We start from the raw sequence: 21754 nt of genomic DNA on the forward strand, positions 1-21754 counted from the left end.
ATCTTTAAAACATAAATGCCTTTTCTTGTTTCTTTTATTTCTTCCCTCCCCTTATTTTGCCTTTTCATCTCTTCTCCTTTCAATTCCATTAAGCTTCATTGTACAATAATGTATCGCAGTGGACTTTTTTCAATTATGTTTTTGATTTTTTCCTCCTTGTTACTATAAAACTCCAGATGTTTTGAGACTTCATGGTTCTCTGGATATTTTTTCCTTTATTTTAATCTTCTTTTGTAACATGCCACACATGTGGTATTTTGGCCTTTTAAGATGCTATGCTATGCTAATCAGCCATAAGTTTTGGGGAGGGTTTTTTTTTCTTTTGTAATGACTTTTTCCCTTCTTGCTGTTGCCCTAGTTTTTTTTAGCTTCTTCATTCACATAAATGGATTCTCTCCTTGTCCTGGGACAGCATTCAGTATCTTAATCAAATCCGTTCTTCACTCCAAACTTGCAAACTCTTATACCTGTAAGTAAATTATAAGCACCTATTCTGTCTTGCGTGTCAGTGAAATGCATTCTGTACAGAACGGTCGCAGGGTAACTGGCCTCCCAGACCAAAAGCACAGTCTGTTATTTAAAGATGTGACTTAAAATGCAAAGATGTAAGCAAGCATAGAATTTCAGTAAGATTTCAGCCGAGGCAGGTGTAAGTAGGTGATATGTTAGATGCAAACTGGAATTGAAATGTTTTCTTGGAAAGTGAAGTAAGACAATGACTTACTGATCCAGAGGAACAAAGTTTTGAAGTATGTGTAGTAAATAATATTTAAAAAAAAAATAATGTCTAAAAGAGCAGGAGGGAAGCATTTTGCTGTGGTTTAAGCCAGCAGGCAGCTAAACACCACACAGCCACTTGCTCACTCCCTGCCCCAGTGGGATGGGGAAGAGAAATCAGGGAAAAAAGGTAAAACTGGTGGGTTGAGATAAAGACCATTTAATAGGACAGAAAAGGAAGGGAATAATGGTGGTAATAACAATGTGGGCTGTTGCCCACAGCCCGCTGACCAATGCCCAGCCAGGTCCCAAGCCGCCCTGCCCCTGGCCAACTCCCCTCAGTTTATATACTGTGCCTTTGGTCAGTTGGGGTCAGCCGTCCCCACCGTGCCCCCTCCCAGCTTCTCGCTGGCAGGGCATGAGAACCTGAAAAGTCCTTGACTAGGGTAAGCACTGCTTAGGAACAACCAAAACCTGTGTGTTATCAACATATTCTCATGCTAAGTCTGAAACACAGAACTGTACCAGCTACTAGGAAGAAAATGAACTCTATTCCAGCTGAAACCAGGAGATGTTTAATTTGCAGTTCTTTGCTGGCACAAAGGGGTTTTAATTGAGTTTGTTCAATCTTAATTTTGTCCCCAAAACAAGCGGTTCGAGCTTCCGATACTGGAGCAGCAAAACTTGGATTTTGTGATGCTCTTCAATTTCAAATAGCTTGTAAGCTATTAAAAAAATCCCAAATAAATAATAGTTTTCCAATTACGTGTGAGGAAAGAAAGGGACTGACATGCACATTTTGGGAGGGGTGTTGTCTTTGCTTATTACATGACAGTATGAATTTTGCGTTTTGTTTTTTAAAATGTTGCTCGATGCAATGTTATTTTTGCCCGCAAGCCATAATACTGCATTCAGTCCAACTCTGATGAGGTTTCAGAAAATTGTTTGGTTTCCAAATGACATATTTAGCAAAACCTTATGGCAAAATTTGTGGCTGTCGTGCTGCTGATAGTGTGATATCCCCAACTTCCCTGGTTCGTTCTCATACGTTAAATAAATGCCAGGTCCCCATACTTTGATAAATGTTTATCCTTCTACTCGCTTAAAGAAGGATTGCTAAAAAGAATTTTAAGACCCGCAACGGGGTCATGTGAAAATGATAGGATGCTCTGACAGTTTCCCAGATATTTTGGTGTTTGCTGGAAAACGTATTGAAAGAGCTGTTTGCTCACTGAAGTACCTAACCTATGGGTATTAGAAGAAATAAATCTGTGAAAATATCAGTGCTTTAAACAACATTCACACCTTTCTTGACTGATGATAATTTACGGTTATGTGAGCAAGACCTTCAGGAGACAAAACATGGCAGTGCTACTTAGAGGCAGGCTAAGACTCAGTGCTGGCCCTGATGGGCTGGCCTGCGCTCAGTGAGACAGCAGCCCTCGTGAGATGATTGCCAAAACTCACATTTAATGCCAGATATACTCAGGGACTCAGTAAAACTGTCTTTAAAAAACAAATGCCAGAAGCCAAACCCAGGGACAAGCACCAGGCAGGATGTGTCCCACTGAACTCTCTTGGCTGCCCACCTCGCGCTGGGCAGAGCTGCCGTTCTCCTGCGACTCGGGGAGCTCGAACAACGAGGCCGTTCATTTTTTACGCAGTACAGCGAGAGCAGAGGAATCCCATCTCAGGGGATGTTGGCAGGCAGGTGGTTGGCTTTTGCAGTCAGAGAAGTCTGTCTGTGTGTGGAAATCCCCTCGCATGCAGAATCCGACCTGGTTGCTCTTGGAAGCCTCATGACTTAAATGAGTCTGTTGTTACACCTCGCGTGGGTCAGGTCTGTATTCCTGGTGCACCCTTAATTCCTGGTACTGCCAGAGAGGGGTTCAAGAATGCGGACTTCGGGGCTTATAAAATTCATAAAATTGAAATAAAGGAGGCAGCCCAAAGCCTTGTTGAATTCAGTGACGTATGCTGATCAAACACCTCTTTGGGATTTTCGGTGTATTAGCATTTCTCAGTTTCATGTTAATTAGGAAATATGGAACCAGTCCAACAGCATGAAGAAAACTGAACTGTTGATGTCACTTCTTGGCTGTGATTACCCTAAAACCCAACAACATGAAGGGCGTATAGCATTTATACTGACTTTTCTAGATACTTTCTTTCTCCCGTTCTGAATCTTTTTAGCTTTTCTTCTCCTACGCACCAGCGATTGTAGAATGGTCCAACTAAAGCCCTAAATGCTTTTCTGTAATACAAATAATAAAACAAGTACAAGTAATTTTTCCCAGGACTCAAATGAAATCTCGTGTAGAAGTGTCACTTTGCAAGCGTAAATTGTTCAGACTTCAAAAAAACCCATAGAAATTGGCAGCTCCTTTTTCTGTCACAGGTATCTTTCATTATTTTCTTACCACAAAGGGGAAAACGCATCTTCTAACAATTTAAATCTGTAAACTGGCTGTATGAACTGGGATTCTTTGGGAAGTTGAGAACACAGTCCTATGGGTTACTTTTTATGTACACAAATAGTTCTGTGGAGTTTAATAAAACTCCTTGCATGAGTGATGTTACTCATGAGCAAGTATTTGCAGGATCAGGGCTTTACATTGTTGCTACAGTAGAGAATTCAAACTTAATCCAGTCAGGAGTTCGCTAGAAAAAATAAAGCACCAAGTCAGATATTTTGATTCTTGTGTTGGGTGAACCAGCTCATGTGCTTAAGTTACTGACATTTTGAAGCCTGTTATGCCTCCTGCCATGTCCCCCACATTAGACCCAGTGTGCTGTAAAACATTGATGCTGTTTAAAGAGTGGTGTGACTGTTTCCTCCCCTCCAGAAGGGATACATATCCTCACAGGATCCTTTTTCTCATAACATGCTTTTCAGTAAAATTTTCCCAATTTTGTAATCAGTTGGGAAGAAAGAACATTTCACAATGTTCATAAGGCTTGTAGATGTTTTGACCAGACATAAGATTTCCTATTGATAGTATTAAATGCTTTGGAATGAAATGTTTTGGGTTTTCCATCTGTAGGCTGTCTGAGATGTCAGCAGCCAATGTGACCTGCTCTTAAAAATAAAAGGCAGCTTGTTTAACTGATCTTGCAGCAGAGAGCAGAGGTGTATATTAATGAGCTTTCTCTAATGGCACACTGGACCTATTTAGCACTACAACTGTGAAGGCTTCTCTTTTTCAGTCATAACTCATTTCCTAAGAAAACGTCGGTTATTGCTTCACCTTATGGTCTGAGCTGTTTAGTTTATAGTTTATTTCTTCTGATCTGTACCACTGACAGATATTGTAGACATGACTGGGACTAAATACGCTTATGAAAATGGTAAACATTTGATAATATAAACCCTTTTGGGAATATGCTGTTTTTTCTGCGTGGCAAAATTCTCAGGTGCATTCCAAGTATAATGTGGAAGCAAAGAAAAAAACATTTTAAGCAATTACAGTGATTAGATTAAATTGTTTTGTTAGGAAAATTGTGATGTGTTTAGATCACTGTGAGATAATTTAGTGTTTTCATAAATATGCCTTTTAAATGCATGATATTGCAGCAGTTACACTCCAGTGAGATTTCACTGTAAAATAAAGGTAACAGGCATTTCCTTATGGTAGTGAACTGATTTAGTCCTGTAAATTTCTCCAGCATCTTTTTTTCCTGGTAGAAGCCCTATTCTAAAAGCAGCAGTAGTTATAAAATCCAGTAATTGCATCATGGTATTTACTGTAATCATGTGGCATTGTTTTGTGTCTGTGCTCAGATGTGAGTAGCATAGCAGTGTGTGAAGCACACATTTACAATTGTGCCGTAAAGACAAAAGTAGTAATTGCAGTATAATTATTATTTTTATTGATGAACAGAGCTCTGTTGACATTTACAGACTTTGAGGATCATGCAGCTTTTGTTGCAGTTATCCCAGGCCTCAAATGTCAACAAAATGTTTTAAGATTGTAGGATTAAGCAGTGACAGATTGGGGCCAGATGTCTGGGAGATACTCTAAGTGGCCTTCTCAGTTGATCAAACAGCTCTTACCATCCTAAAGCTCTTCGGAAACTGAACATTTGTTCTTTGTAGTTGAAGCTGAGAAGTTCTGGGATTGATGGATCTTCCTGGAGGTTATTTGAGAAGGAGCACGAGCACCCCATTTATCCAGGAGTGGTTTTATTTGATGTATATATAAATACACTCCAAGTAGCAAGGGTAGGAGGAAGGGTTAAAGGTGTTGGTGAGTGGCAGTGAAGCCCAAGAATTACCTTACAAAGTCATCCTAACAGTTTCCTCAGCGCCCCAGTTGGAGTTACCTTGTCCTTGTGCAACTGTGCGGGTGAGACCCTGCTGTTTTGGGAAGCTGGGTCTCAGCAGTACTGTCTCCACATGTGGATTTTTGAAGGAAAACTGCAAGGGACACAGTCACCAGATCCAGCAAGAAAGAGCAGTGCTGAAATAGGTTGTCCTGGAGTCCTTCGAACTGGAGACCTTTCTGCAGCTCCAAGTGGATTCTCTCAGCCCTGTGCTTGCCAGCTCTTTGCACCAACTCCTCCCTCTCAGGCCTTTCACCTTCACCCTTTACATCACCTTCCCCTCTTCTCATCACCTGCCAGCGAGGTTCTCTCCCCTTTCTCCTTTTCCATTGATTTTTTTCCTATTTAGCCAACCCTGCCTTTAGCAACCCTGCCTCCTTGAGCACACGAGCACTGGAATCGTATCGTTCTCTTTGCTGGTGTATTCTCCCACCATATGTGTTTAGAGTGAATTTATCACTGCATTGCAACTGACCCACTCTCTGTTATCCAGCATAATAGAGCTGGATCATAAACATAGTAGAAATTAGGAAATAAGTAAGAAAAGCCCTTAAAGTCCAGGCATACGTGGTGATGGAGGAACCTTACTGCTGAAGGCATCACACCTTTGGGTTTTGTGTTTGTACCAAAAAAAGGCTGTTGACCACAGTAAAAGCCCAATAAACCCCTGTCTGAGTATTGCTGCTTACATCGTAGCTCTGAGCATTTATGGTAGGGCCTGTTCCTTCCCTTCCTAAAATCCCGATCCAGCACTCAGCAAACTCTTAAACATATGTGCTTTCATGTGTTTTATGTTAAGCTTGTGTTTAGATGTTTTAGGACATTTGCCATTGGCATTTTTGCTACTGACATCAATGAGAATGGGGCTGGACCTTTAATTAGTTTGGATTATTCTGCATACTTTCCTACTTTGCATTAGGCTGTCGATAGGGGCTGAAGACTGGTAATCCATTAGAAAAAACATTCTGAGGCTCAAGATCCTCCATTCATGACTGAGAAATCACTTCCGTGACCTAACAGGTCTTCCAGGTCTGAGACAACATGGAGAGAAGGCGGCTCAGGGCATGGAGTGTCACTGTCGTGATTTTGGTACCAGCAGGGTACAAAGTGCCCCAAGGTTCTGATAACGAGGAAGGGTGCTGTGTAATGTCCTCCTGGGCTAGGTGTTCTGATGCCTGTATGCGAGACCCAGAAACTCCTTGAGAGAGGAGAGTGGAGTCTGCGGCGGGACTCGTGACAGTCAGGGCAGAGCCTGCTCAGGTAGGGGGAAGGCATGGCACACGTGGGGGGACAGCACGAACAACTGAAGGGAAGCGCTTGCTCTTGCTGCTCACCTGGGATTTGGGCGAATGAGGTTGTAGAGCTGAGCTGTAAAATGAGGACTTCAGCATATTTGCCCATTTCAGGTTGCTTCTTTCTGAATCCTTGCCAGATTGTTAATGGTAATTAAGAAGAAAGTTGGCGGTTTTTTAAGCTTTGGTGGCTTGGTCACTTCCAAAACTCTCTCACCCCCCTGCACCAGCTCAAGTGTTCAAATGAGAGTCATGGCCAAAAAACAAACTTCTGAAGCCATAGGCTGCATGTGTCCAGATGGTGGATCTATCACTATAGTTGTGATGTGGAAAGGTGGAACTATGTACATAACAGGTCTGTACACAGAGACCCAAAATACACCCTTCAGACAGATTAAATATCTGCCCAGAGAGTGAAATATTTCAGGCAGTAAAAGCCATAGTGATCCTTTCATGTATGAGTGGCGGAGAAAGGCAGAAATTCGCAGTCTGCCAAATGAAGTGCTAGCTTGAGAATTCGGATCCCTTTGTTCACTGTGTTGAGATGCTTAAGACACCCTGGTGTGAGCAGGATGCGATGGACCTTTGTCCATCAGTAGTTAAAATCGCCTTTGTCAGGCACCAGACCAGGTGCCTCCAGCTTACAGCATCTTCTAGGCTGCATCTGCTCTCCCTTCCCAGCCCTCTGCCTGCGGCAGCTGAGCCCGAAGTTTGCGCGCACCAATATATGTGAGAGAGGTGTGCGCAACAAATGGAGTGTGACAGGGATTGGCAGGGCTGTCATTTCTGTGGTGCCGTCTGGAGAACCACGGGGAATGAATGGAAAGCTGCTGAACACAATCCCGATGCAGCAGAAGGAAGTGACAAAGCACTCACTAATTTTGTGAGGATCAGGATTTAGCTCTTTATGAGCAAGAATCGTACAGAAAAAATCTGACTTCCAGAAATAGCAGTTTTAGGACACACCTACCTTCTTTTCAAAATTTTAGAGTTGATATGAAGGTGAATTGGGTTGTGGTTCCCAAATAGGAGCCAGGGTTTTATCTGTATGGAGACGCTAGAAGATCGGCAGTGCCATGAAGCCGCAAAGCATATGTGCACCGCCACACGTGAGTATGTGTGCACAGAAGTATCTGTGCACATGTGTAAGTATCTGAGTGCAGTTTAAGGGTCTGCTGGTGCATGGATGTGCACGTACTTGTGCCCCCCTCAGTTAGTTCCCAAAGCCCATCGTAGAGACGTTGCCTCCACTGCGTTGCCTGTTGTCTGTTAACACTGAAACTTAGCAGAGAGCGGTGCAAAGCACCTTCCCCTTGGCCTAGTAGCTGGAAGTCTTAAGCATTTATTTATTCAGATTTAATTTGAAACAGTGACTTTTGTTATGGATTATATGCAGTGTTTTATTACTGAGTTCTCTAATGAAACGGGTGCTTAAGAAGTCAGAATTGCTCAGGTTACTGGTAAATGCTGAGAACAGATCTGAATGATAGGGCTAGTAAAGAAAAGGGTGCAGAATAACAGCAGAGTTCCTTTGGATTGATCATCAAATGGATCAGGTCTTCTTGTAATAGTCCGTGCTCATCTGCTCCAGTGTATAGTGTTTCAGACATCTGAAACCAGGTTCTTACCCGCCACAAATAGCTTCTCTTGCTCTCTCTCTGTAGCAGCTGATTGTTATTGCCCACAGTGGTTCCTGTGCCAATTAACATCTAAGAGAACTCATCAGAACGCTTGTTCTTCCTTTAAATTTTCTGTTCTAACACTACGTCTTCAGGCGTTCAGTACTTCAGACACAACGTGCGAGATATTTATAACCCTTGTATTATTACTGAGCTACACACCATGTCTTCAGTGACAGATTAAATGAACAGCACAAAATGCTGTGTTTCATCCATACATTTCAACAGATGTTTGAATGTTGGTTGATTTATTGCATGTCCAACTTGGATCTTACACTGTTCTCATTGTGGCTGCATATGGTTTATTTAATAGTACTTTACAACGATTTTTTTTTTATGACATTTTTCAGTTTGAAGGGTGCAACAAGGCATTTTCTAGGCTCGAGAACCTTAAGATTCACCTCCGGAGTCATACTGGGGAGAAGCCATACCTGTGTCAGCATCCTGGCTGCCAGAAAGCTTTCAGCAACTCCAGCGACCGGGCGAAGCATCAGCGAACACACCTGGATACCGTAAGCATTATTTCATACTGGGAGTTGCACTGAGTTTTCCAGTGGTCCTTGTACACAATCTGTTCTGCGATGGGAGGGTGACTTTCCCTTTTCATGAGGAGCATCTCGGAAAACTCAGCTGAAGGCAACTGTACTTTTGTTTTGAAATGTGTGTGCTTTGAGAAATGAAAAAGTCGTGATCACAGAAAGGCAAACTGAGCTGCTTACTCATCACAGAAAGGCAAACTGAGCTGCTTACTCATGCTGAGTAATGGGTTATTCAAGAACGGGTTTTGCAGGAATAAGTTGTTCAGCAAACTCTGCCATTGTTCTTGTTCCAGTAAGCGAAGGCAGCAGTAGGCTGAGGTATAGTATGAGTGAGAGCTGAGTCATTGCTGCTAAGCTGAGAGTGTGTCATTGTCTCCTGTGTCGCGTCAGTGAAGTCTGTTCTGAATGAAGGCAAAAGCAGTTCAGACAGCTCAGTGGAAGGTAAATGCATCTCACTTCTGGACATGATTTTGTAAAGGTAAAAATACATCTGTCTTGCAAGTGTATGAAATTTGTTAAGTACCCACATCAGAATTAACTGTAAGAAACAACTTCTTTTCGTACATACAGTTGGTAGATTTGGGCTCAACTCCTCGTCTTCTCACTTGTCTTGCAGAGAAGATGGGAGCCTGTCTAGTGTCCTGGGCTCCGATAAAATTAAATCACCATATTATGGGGAAGGAAAATAAGTAGACAACTCTGTAGACCCGTTAAGTTCTCGGCATAAAGCTTGTAAAGAGTAACAGGCAGAGTTGTTCCTTTGTCTTTTTCAAAGTGAATGTATGGTTTAAGGTATGGCCAAGTGTTTATGGGGCAGAACTTTTGAGTTTAATTGATATTTACTTTTTAAGCGGTTACACATTTCAGACCATGCAGCATTAAGGAATGTCTAATGTACATTATGCCTTGCAAAAACAAACAAGTAAGAGAAGCCAGTCAGTCACATTTTCCAAACTAAAGCACACTTACAATAACAATGTTTTATTTATTTGAAAGTCAACCTGAGATACTTGAATTTGTAATTAGTTCTAAAATGTGTCTCTTGCAAGTGGATATACTAAATTGGGTGCATAGTTTTGAAACGTAACTGCTTGAATCTAATAGATGTATTTTTCATTAGCCAAAGTCACAAATGGCATGTCATTTATTAGTTTTGAAAGACAATTTGAATGATTACCAAAATAAGCAAAAAAACTTATATCTGTTGATCTGTGCATTATTGAGGACAAATGTCTTAACTTTCTATTTTCTTTTCTTCTCTCTTTATCTCTGTCTTTATTATATGAAATGCTCATAAATCAGGACAAAGGTACAGTAATCATTTTCTACTAACTTTCTTAAATGTCTAAAAACATCCTCCACGCCATTCTGTTGCAGGTTCTTTAAACCTGTTTCCATAGTCCTACACCGCCGTAACTCCCTTCCACTTACCTGGATTAACTGAAATCCAGTGGTTTACCTTAGTGCATTGTGTGCTTACGTGAATGCCAAAACCCAGAGCTAGAGGACGGTGCTGCTGTACAGACTGCACGTTGCGTTAGCTCAGGGGACAGAATAACTGCCTGCACTGTCAAAGCAAATAGCCGTGAACCTTTTTAAGGGCGGTCAGATTTTCATCTAGTTTCCCTATCACTAAGCTGAATGATTCTGTCACTAATCTGAATGACACCAACGATTGGAAAAACGCTCTGCTAGTTTTTCTGCTGAGGGATTTGTTAACGTTTTCCATAGTTTTTCCTCAGGTGTCAGTTCTCTGTGTTCCAGACACTCTCAATAAATCTGCTTTGCCCTGTAACTTTCTGGGTAGGTGCTGTGTCAGCCTGTAAAGGTCATGAATTGGTGAATGATTCTATTATTCCTTCAGAAATTTCCTGCTGGCTGGACAGAGCGGCAATACTTATTCTCTGGAGGTACTTACAAAGAAAAGGGAACTGCTTGTTCCTTATTGAGTGCATTTGGAGTCGGTTTTAAAGCTTCTTGGTGTAGGTCACTCCATCATTTATCTTCTCCAGAAGGAGAATCTGTAAATCATTTCTGAGACTTACGGTGTATGCTGGTTTGATCGAATCTCTCCTAAATCATCCAGAAGTAGATCCTTCTCCTAGGTAGACACAGAACAAAGGGAACGTGCCTGTCCTTGTGGTAAAAAGGGCACGTCATCACTCCTCCAGGAGCGGAGCAACTTCTTTAAAGAACCTCACAGTCACTTCTCCCAAAAGCAGTGGGGTGTTTTGCCTTTTGTGCATCCCCTTTCTGGAACAAGGGGATTAAAGAATGTGACACTGAGACCATGACAAACCAGTTCTTACCTTTGGGAAGACACCAAAAGGATTTACTAGTCCAGGTGAGAAGGCAAAGGTAATGTTGACAGATGAGGCAAGAAAACGGAGAAGAAGGAATGTTCTGCTCAACTTCAAAACTTTGTGAGCTTTGACGTGCAGCTCTGTTTTGGTTACGTAATGACAAGTGCAAGTCCCTTTGTTCAACTTGGTAATTGCACGTTCCTTTGGAGATGTGCTGTACCAGAGAGATAACGTCTCGTTTGTTGGAAGTAGGCATAACTGAGAGAAGAACTTGGTGAGGCTTTCAGTCAACAGGACTCCAGAATCAGCAGCTAAATTGGAGCATCCTTTTTTTTATTTTTCTGTAGTTTATTTTCCTATGAGAAGAGTCTACTGGAACTGCCTGCTCAGAGCCAGATGGTTTTCCTAGGAAAGGGTGCTCATTGATAGAAGTTTCAAGCTCTGCCACATGCCAAAATCAGCTGGAAAGGTCTTCCTGACCAAATCAACAATAGTGGATTTTTCTTTCTGTGTTGATTTGCTCAGATATTACTGTTTGATGCAGGGTTTTTTGGTTAGGACTTCTAAAAAGAAAGGTATTGCTGTTGTTATTCAACACAGGAACAAGGTATGAAGGAAACCAAATGTGTGCTGTGCCACAAGTTTTGCTCTGCTGCAGAGCAGAACAGTTGTATAAACTATGCAAATCAGAGCTCAAAACCAGATACTGGGTGACCTCATGATCATCCAGTTACATCTCATTAGCATTTAATTCAGCCCAGTAATCAGTATCCAACATGACAGAGCAGAGTTGTGTCAAGTGCTGTCAGTGCTGGCGTGGAGTGCAGAATCCGAGTGACCAGAGCGGTGGTTCTGTTTGCATCGTGTCTGGCTTGTGTGCACAGAGGAGACAGAGCAAATCTGCCAACAGCAGAGCGAAAAGCTCATGCTTGACACCATGTTTCACAGAAACGGCCATCCTTCAGCGCTCTCTGTGCTGACTGTAGAGGGGCAGAGGAGTATGAAGTCTTTTCCCTTCTCTCACATTTACAGAAACCTTATGCCTGTCAGATTCCTGGCTGCTCCAAACGCTACACTGACCCCAGCTCTCTGCGCAAACACGTGAAAGCCCACTCAGCCAAAGAACAACAGGTGCGTAAGAAGGTAAGACCTGCTAGGCAAAAAGGGACACGTCCCTAGATCTCCTGGATATGGTCATTTTTAATTTACCTTTAGTTTGTGTATTTTCAAATCAGTGTTCTTCTGCAAGATCGCTGGAAGAAAACTTGAGTTGAGCTAACTGATGGTTTTTAATCACTGTTGTTAACCAGTTCGCTTTATAGTTTTACACTTTCAAGTCTACCACCCTGTAATTTCAGTTTGCCCCACAGTTTCTCTCTAAGCAGTTCTTTCCTGTTCGTCTCTCATACACAGGCCCAAATTCTGCTGTCACTGACATGTCTGTGTGGTGAGCCTCTGCAATCAGCTAGGAAATACATGTTGGCAGATCATCTAAAACACAAATGAAACTAAGCCAGGATACTGTGGAAATGTCAGGAAAGGAGCACTTGTAATAGATGAGAATGAAAACCCACCACTTTTCCTACCACATCTGTATTTTAAATGCATTTATAAATCATTCCAAACCCAGACTGCTAGTTATGTTTTCACTACTATTAGATTCAAATAAGTATTTTGGTTTCTGTGGGCTAAATCCTAAACTCATTATTAAATGGGGATGCTTACAGGCACCAGCCCAGCATCCAAGACTGGTTTATTTGTGCACACAGTTTGTAAAAAGATGACTGGGACCCTACAGAGCTGGTCTGTGACAGACCAGACCACGGGCATGCCTCAGGCCCAGGAGTGGAAGGGAATGCAAGCCTTAGCGAGCGATTACGCTTAGTTCAATAAGCAGTAATGATGTCTTCCCCCAGCTGCCTCGCCACTGCCAGGACCGTCGTGGATGAGACAGCAAGGCATCTTTAAAGGATGGAGGACAGAGCAGAAATGACAGCAGGACAGAGCTAGGGAGCAGCTAGTTTGGAGAAATGTCAGAGGTCAGAAGTAGAAGAACTGGAGAGCAAACAGAGGACGTGTAGAGAGAAGAGACAGTAGCAGAACCCAGGTGATCTTAGTCACAGAATTTGAGATGAGCCATAGAGGAGTGAGATGGATGTCAAAAAAGTCTAATTTTCCTTTTTGAATACAACTGTGATAAGTTCATACTGACTTGTCTTTGTGTCAGCCATGCCCCTGTCTTACACCCCATCCCTCCTGCTACTTCTCAGCATCAATTACACCCCCCACAGTTGTCACTTGGCCAGAATCGCCACTCTGAACTATGGTCCCCTTTCCTAGGACAGTTGTCTGTCCCACGGTTATTCCTGTAACCTCCTCTGCATCAAGTGCCTGCCATCTGAGCAACAGTTTCTGGAACACCAGTGTCCAGTTGTGCGTGCCATTTCAAATCGTCAAGTAACACTCATTACCTGCGGAGCTTTGTGCCTGGGAGTAACACTGTTCACACCTGGCACCCGTCCGGATGTCCGCAGCATCAAGTTGTTGTCTCTGCCTGGATCAGGATATAGTTATCCTTGATAACTTTAGGAATGCTTGATCCTCTGTGGTTTTTCCTTGAACTTAAAAGGTGACCGAAAATGCAGCAGATTTAAAGTGCATTTCCATCAGGCTCTCTTAAAAGGGACCAAAGCAAATCTGGATCATAAAGACTCCCCAAATATTTCACCTAAACATATCACAGGATAAAACCCCCAAACCTTTCCCAACTAAGTAAATCTCAGTGTTATTGTAGCGGTGACAGTCTGCTTTAGAAAAGAGGGGAGCAGACCGCTTACGCCCGCGTGCTCCTTTGTGGTTATAACTCGGCAAAGGCAGTTGTCCGTTGGTATCAGCTTCCCAGGAGTTTCAAGTGGAAATGACTTAGCCAAGAAAGAACAATTAACAGGCTACTCTGCCCACGTCTTGGTTGAGATATGCCACCAAAATGTGCCATCTCTGAGATAAAATAAAATGCCTCCACTTAGACTTACATCCAAGGAATCCTGAGTCTTTTTTTCATAGCCTGGAAGACGACTGCAGTGGTAATATTTGGTTATTCTGAAAGGCTTTACAAGAACAAAATAGGAGAAAGTTAGCTGTTAATTTAGTAGTAGTTTAAGTTTAATTGGCTGCAGATGCCCTTTGTGATCCAAATGTTAGATGTTTATCTGGAACCAACAAATGGTTGTATAGCAGAATTCTAAATAGGTTTGCCCAAACCTTTTATTTAGAATAACCAAACCCAGGGGAGATCGGTATGCAAAACTGTAAACGTAAAGACAATAACTATTTATTAATGGCTAAAGCATACGATGGCTGTGTGTGTAATGTGAGCACTATATTATGACAAAGGCTTGGCAACATCAGCCTGTTTGAAAGAGAATTAGAAATGCTTTTCTTTCTTAATTCTCCTCTCCTGCTGTTTTTAATATGATCGACATTGTGGTTTTCAAGAGTTTGCTTCAGACACTTTTGCCAAAGCTTTAATTTACATGGAGAACAGCTGACATATCGGTGATACCTCTTACACGTTACTGACAGCGTCTTACTCCCCCTGTACTAATCTGATAAGCACAAACGCTTTTCTTCCCCTATCAAATGTCTTTCCAAGTGTCATGGCTACAAGGTGACACAACCCTTTTGCCACAGAACCCAAGAAACTGCAGAAAGCCTTAACGTGCAGTTAAATTACTCAGGAAGGTTTGAAGAAACACAGGGTACATTATTTTCCGAAGCAAACCGTTGTTGATTTAAGATTAGCACACTGAACCTGGGCACTTAAGAAAACCAAAATTATCTCTAATTACAAATACCAAGAAATAGATATGTCCTTAATTACACTGAGTTCCCAAGAATGACATTTTGTTCCTTCCTTCTATACATAATCTTTAAGCAAAGAGACATATGAATTTAATTAGAAGTCATTTGGTTTACTCTGAAATAAAATGTTTGTTTTATCCTCCTCTTGCAGCTAAATTCATGTCCTGATATCGAACAAGATGTACTAAGTGAATGCTTAGCCATACAGCAGCTCCACACATCTTCACAGCACATTTTGGATGGGAAGTGTGGTAGATCTGTAGGCCATCATGATTTAATTACAGGTAAGGACCCTTCTAATGAATATGGTGCGAAATACGTCGTATAATACAGGATTTAAAACAGAAAAGCTTATGGGTCTGATTTGCCACTATGGAAGATGGAAAAAAAGCCACCAAACCAACAAATCCAATGAAATAAATTTGTGTGTTGTTTGCTAAGGCCTGGCTTTTTGTTCCCAGAGTTAGTCAGCCAAATAGCTCCAACTGATTTCACGTGAAGGGGCCGCAGCCCTGCTGAAAGTCAGCCTCCATCTGTTTGTTCTCTTTTAAAAAGTTTGCCTCGGCTTCAGCAGTGTGCAGGTGCGTGAGCTGTGCTGAAGCCAGCGGAGGGCTCTCGCTCGCAGAGGCGAAGGGGCGCAGAGGTAAGGTTTCCAGCACTTCAGGAGCTGCACAAAAGTTGACGAGGCTGTGTCTGATCATGCACTGTGTGACTGTAACAAATAATACGGTGGTGTATGAATGGAGCAAAAGCTTGAATTTGAAACGTCAAACATGTTGGTTTAATTATCTTTTTTAGTGTTTAATCTTTCTTTCCTTCCTTCTTGTCTGTCTTTTCTTTCATTCCTGTGGTTTGAGCACATGCTGGTCCCTTTCAGCGACCTGAGACTGTTCTGTACATTTTATAGGAAGAGAGAAAGATGGTTCCATTCCATTCTGCTGAAAATAAGATCTGGATTTGCAATTTTTGAACCTTAGCAGAAGATCCTGAATCAGGGATGTAGGAATCTCAGGTTCTTTGGTTAGCCAGAAGGGAGAAAGAGGAGCTCTCAGAGGCCATCAGTTTAATTGCAGCGTGCCTCAGCCTGTGAAGGCACCCATACGATTCTAGAGATGAGTGGGGAACCTTTCGCTTGGCTGTTTTCACTCCTATATCTCTTTCTGTCCATGTAACTGGTCAGCCCTTTTTCTAATTTTCATATTTATTTTGTTCTTGGCTCCAGCAGCATCATGTATGGGTGAGTTGCAAAGCCAACATTTAAAAAAACCCACTCCCTTGGATTAATTTTGCACGTGCAACTTTGAGATGATGTTCAATGAGAAGGGTACACGCGTAGACTCTTACTTGGTCTGCTCTGGTGGGACCTACTTTGGGACAACCATTTGTGTTGCTGCCTTTGAAACTTGTCTAGCTCTGTAATATCCATTTTGGGATGGCATAACCAATACTGTGCACAAAATTCTGGATTATGCCATTCACTTGATTTATAAGCAATCACTATTGCCATTTCTTGTGTCTTTCTGTATCGTGTTCCGGACGCATCCCAATATCTTACTCATTGTTTAATGTAGCTGCGTATTAGAAATGGGATGGATATATGGCAACATTTATACCTAGCACTTTGTATGGTTTGGAGAAAATCTCCAGGAAAAGATGTAACAGATATTAATCATTTATTCATTCTATAGCTGTTTAAATAATAATGTATACTAAACCCAGTTTTGGACAGACTAATCCTAATTTGGGGGCAGGAATGGGGAGTCTGGTACACCGCATCCTATGCCAAAGAGTGAAGGACAGTTTGAATCTTAGAATCACAGAATGGTTTGGGTTGGAAGGGACCTTTAAAGGCCACCTAGTCCAAGCCCCTGCAGTAAGCAGGGACATCTGCAACTGGATCAGGTTGCTCAGAGCCGTGTGCAACCTGAGCTTGAATGTTTCCAGGGATGGGGCATCTCCCACCTCTCTGGGCAACCTGTGCCAGTGCCTCACCACCCTCAGCATAAAATATTTCTTCCTTATATCTGGTCTGAATCTACCCTCTTTTAGTTTAAAACCATCACCCCTTGTCCTGTTGCAACAGGCCCTTGTAAAAAGTCCCCCCCAGCTTCCTTGTAGCCCCTTCAGGTACTGGAAGGTGCTATAAGGTCTCCCCGGAGCCTTCTCTTCTCCAGGCTGAACAAGCCCAACTCTCTCAGCCTTTCCTCATAGGAAGAAGTCTTGGGATTGCAGAGCAGAGCCAAGGTGAGACACAGAAAGACAGGGATGCCATTTCTGAAGATTTCGTGTTCAGACTTGGTCAATATTAGAAAATTATCAGTGCTGTTAAAATCCAAAACTGTTCATAAAATGATTTAACTTACACCTAAATTAATCTGTCTTGATTTAAGATGCACTTTATCTTCTTTCAGTTCCACTGTGAAGAAGAAGCTTGACTTGGCATTGCTAAATATGTTCTAAATTGATTTAGTAACTGAGTATGAGCTTTCCAGACAAACCCCAGCTTATTTATGTTGAGGTTTAGAGAAATCCAATGGTAGATTGGGATTAGAAAACAAAGGTGGCTGGTGCTCATTCCCGTGTGCCAAGGGAAGAGCTGATGTACTTTACTAATATATTTTGCTTTGTAAGAGCAAAATAATAAACCACTACAAATTACTTAGGTGAGAATCTCCTGCTTTTTTTCTCACTCCAGATCTTAAAAATAAAACCAAGAAATGCAGCCTGCTTGCCAGCTTCCATTCTCCTTTCTAGTGCAACTTGCACTAAAACGTTGGAATGTAACTGGTGAACAGAAAGGGAAATAACCCATCATTCTAATGCTGTTCCCCTGAGAGTCTCCACTCACAGTCCGTATGTGGCTCCTCGAGGAGTGGCAGAGAGCTTGGGGGACTTGGGGGATTATTTCCATGCTCTGCCTTTGTCGTCTGTGCTCTGAAGGTCCGTGAGGGCAGCACGTGCCCTCTGCTCCCACCGGTGACAGTCCCACGTAGCTGAAGCTGCTTGGCCTCTCGCTTCCAGGCAGGACGGGAAGGACCAGTGGCATTCCCCTCAGAACAGGCTGCACTTGAGAACCTCAGAAATAGCCTCAGATTTCAAGTGACAATAATAAAACAGGAAAAGAGTTATTGGCTTACAGATGAACAGCCCATCCCTAACCCCTCCGTGTCATTTCTGAGACCCTCTTGTGAAATTAAGGAGCTTATCTGTCAATCAGACTGGCTTTCTCTGATGTGATTTCGTTGCTGATTATTTCAATCTATCATTAGGCTGTTGTAAGAAACCTCGTAAATCTTCCCTGATACTTCCATCGGGTCACCCCATATGAGACCCCATCACATGCACAGTTATGAAAAGGTGCCAGGGAAAATAAATCAGGATTTGAATGACTGTTCTGCTGTGAGACAGAAGTTGCTTCACGGTATGTGTAGGACAATTCCATCGGCAAAACTGTTCCTCTGTCGTTATTCAGGGCATATAAGCTGAAGGGCTGCCCCTTACAGAATTACAGCATAAGGGCGTTCCTGCTGCCCCCTATAGTCTGCAAAGATTGCACATTTGCTCCTGAAGAAACCGGCTGGAACACTCTACATAGGATCTCTCTGGATAAATACAGTATATGATGTCCTCTTGATTCCACTTGAAAATATAAAAGTATTCATGGTTTGGGTTTTTGTTTTGCGTTTGGGGGTTTTTTGGTGGTTTGGTTTTTTTTTTTTTCCCCAAAGAAACCACATTATTAATGTAGAGAGCTCTGGGCTTTAGGGATCACTTGGATTCCGGGAGAGTTTCAGCTTTGTCTTTCTCCAAGCTAAAGCACATTTTAAATATGTCAGGGATGAAAGCCAATTGCAGAAAAAATGAAATATTTAAAAAGCTCCCATGCCTTGTGTCCGACTTCAAAGCAGGTTTGGCTTAGGACTGGGTAAGAGAGGGAGCAAAAGAATGTTTTGCAGTCAGAGGATCCATTGTTTGCTCGGATCTTCCTCCTTTTTCCCTCCTCATAACTGAGATGCTGCGTGTCTGCTCACATTCAGTTCTAGCTGCGCCCAAGAGCTCGCATCCCTCTCCCTGCGAAGGAAGTGTCTCCATTCAGGTAATTCCACTCAGGCATTTTCTCTGGGCGTGTTTTATTATTGTTTTTCTGGTCTCAGCATAAAGCTGGGGTGAAAAAAGCTGATAGTCACAGATGCTTGGAGTACTGTTTTGGCAACAGATGTTAAGGTTAAAGGCCGAGCCGTTTAAAATACTGATTGATGACATGTATTTACAAGCTAAGATGGTCAGTGCATGAAGAGGCCCTGAATTGCATTGGGCTTGCAGGAACAGTCATTTGTAACAGCCCCAGAGGCCTTCTGTGTGACTTCAGGTGCTCAGTATTATAGCTCACTGCTGAAAAACAGGAAGAAAAACTGTAAAAAAGTGACACTTGAGAAGTATTGAAAATTATAGTGAGACAGGAATATCAACTTCTCCTCCGCTCTTGACTTCTTCCATTGTGGAGGGACATAGTTTCCTGGGCAAAGGGTTCCACGCAGCAAAGACTCTTTCTCTCCCCTCCAACAACTCTTCCTTCCTATGGCTTGGCAGTGGGAAGGACCTTCTACACCTTCATATCAGCCGATACCTCCCGCATCCCTGAACAAGGCAGCTCACTCGCTCTCTTTCTGGATAACTGCCACTGCCAATATTTCCTTCTAAAAGCACCATCTTTGTCTTGACACCCACGAACATGCCATTAGTCGTCACGGAATCAGAGTGACGGCAGCTCCGAACTTTGCGTGTCTTGAGTCTGGAATGAAAATGTGCATCTATCTCAAAACGTCTTACGGTCAAAGTGAATTCCAGTAGCAGCGTAAGTGGCTGATGGCCAGTAGCGCACTGGTGGTGCCCAGCGCAGTGGGCCTGCACAGTGCCTGTGGCCAGAGAAAAGTCTGTCCCGCTGGAGGAAGTGAAGTTTGTCTTTTGTCAGAGTGCCCTTGTTTTGCACAGTGAAAGATAAACAAATTTTAACTTTAAATAAGTACCAGTTTGGTTCTCGGTGACTCAACAGGAATGACTAATGTCTCACTGCAGACTCACACAGAATCTCCTAGTAAATCCCATCTTCCACTGTGTATGTCACATGGCCCTTGAAGTACTCTTAATTGCAGGCAGACACCCCATGCGAGCGACGCGAGTGAACCAGAGGGACGATGCTTTGTCCACCCTGGCTTGTGTTTTGGCTTTCTCACTAGCCAGCAGCTTCAGTGGTGGACGCAGCCCTCACCCAAATGGGGTGCTGCCTCAGAGCCTCGCTGCCAGCCCAGGAGCACACATCGCTGCGTCTGCAGCTCCCCCCGTTCCTCCCTCTAGCCCCGTGTCTGGGGCTGCACACTGTACAGATGAGAATCTGGCTATAGTCTCCTTTCTGTAGAAGCAAGGCTTATGAAATCAGTTTACTTGCCTCTGTCCACATGCGTGTCAGTCCCCTTCCCTGCTGTATGTTTTAAAGTCCATTAGCCAAGCTCAACCACCTTTGTCAGATGCCTCCGAGATAACTGTGCTCTGACAAGTTTCATGAGTACTGGCAGCTGGACACCAGAGAGCAGCACCTGAAGTTAGTGTTCCCACTGCGGGGAGGCAGGCAGGGCTCTGCTGTGACACGGTGCTTGGCAGCACACACATGGTGCCCCGTTCGTCCAGGTGTCACAGAGGACGTGGGGACGGCTGGGTTTCCCTGACGTGCTGCGGGCGATGCTGTGGTGGGCTGCCCATCCGGCAGTGCCGTGGAGAGGGGCTGTCAGTGCGAGGGGAGCCAGTGGTGGCAGGGCTGAGGCAGCACAAGCTGCAGTGTGGAAGCGGGGTCGGGGGCACAAGAGATGCCACATGTCAAACTGAGGGTGAGCGAGGGCGTTGGGGTAAAAAAAGATGTAGGAAAAGGGAAACTCCCTGATGAAGAAAGCCTACAAGCCTCGGCACAGGTATGCTCTGAGCAGGGGCCCTGTCCAGAGAAGGGGTGATCAGAACGTCAAAAGATGGGTAAACTCAGGGTGGATGGAAGAAGCCCTACTTTAAATAGGAGAGGAGATCCAGAGCAATGCATCTCTTCAAGCCCAGGAGTGGGCAGGGGGTGTCCACCCACCCTGCTAATACCAGAGTGGGAAAAACGGCAGAGTGGTTGGGCATGGCAGAGAACTCAGGGCTTCTGGTTTCATTTGGGTTTCTGATGGGGTGAGTTTGAGCACATGAGACTATGTGGGACTCTCTCCTGGACATCGGGATGTGTGGGGTTGAGTTTTTTTAACATCTTCTTGCTTCTCTAGAGGGACAAGCTGCTTGTAGGTACTCTGCTCCTCTCATCCACCTCGAGCAAAGAGCTGAACTATCCTGGGGAGCTGAGACAGTATGGAAGGAGCCAGGAGAGACTCTCAAACATTCATGAACTGTTCAGGGGTGGGATTGTAAGATAAAACATTTGAGTATCTTTACTGGCCACCATGCTGCTAAAACTACTGTCTGAGTGGTTTTGAGCTTTTGGGGCGAGTTACTGACAGGGGCCAGTAAGGGTCTGCTGGCCTGAGAGAGCAGAAACATCTCTGTTGAGGATTTCCTCCAGGCTGCGCTGCCAACGTACCTGAACTGTGGGTTTTTGGAGATAGAGCTGGAGTGAGAAGTGACACTGTACAGTCAGGTCAAACTGGTATTCGGCTCATCTTCCAAGTAATGATAGTGAATGTGCGAGCAGTGAGGATCTGGGGGAAATGGAAACCACTGTATTATAAAGTGGACTGAAGCCATCAGTAGAAAACCGGCATTTTCACAAGGCCAACGTACCTGAACTGTGGGTTTTTGGAGATAGAGCTGGAGTGAGAAGTGACACTGTACAGTCAGGTCAAACTGGTATTCGGCTCATCTTCCAAGTAATGATAGTGAATGTGCGAGCAGTGAGGATCTGGGGGAAATGGAAACCACTGTATTATAAAGTGGACTGAAGCCATCAGTAGAAAACCGGCATTTTCACAAGGCAGCATCCTAGCTACTGACTTACTGTTATCGGA

The 21754-nt window shown here is 43.4% G+C and overlaps 1 protein-coding gene across 1 annotated transcript in view; it reads left to right on the forward strand.

The window, feature by feature from the left end:
- Positions 1-21754, forward strand: part of GLIS1 (GLIS family zinc finger 1) — a 107499-nt gene that overhangs the window by 59095 nt on the left and 26650 nt on the right. Inside the window, exons 3-5 of the mRNA XM_010160606.1 lie at positions 8362-8523; positions 11886-11996; positions 14866-14998. Coding sequence (XP_010158908.1) covers positions 8362-8523; positions 11886-11996; positions 14866-14998 — 406 coding nt within the window. The remainder of the gene's footprint in view (positions 1-8361; positions 8524-11885; positions 11997-14865; positions 14999-21754) is intronic.

This window comes from Eurypyga helias, unplaced genomic scaffold, assembly GCF_000690775.1.
Source record: "Eurypyga helias isolate BGI_N326 unplaced genomic scaffold, ASM69077v1 scaffold4351, whole genome shotgun sequence".
Classification (NCBI taxonomy): domain Eukaryota; kingdom Metazoa; phylum Chordata; class Aves; order Eurypygiformes; family Eurypygidae; genus Eurypyga; species Eurypyga helias.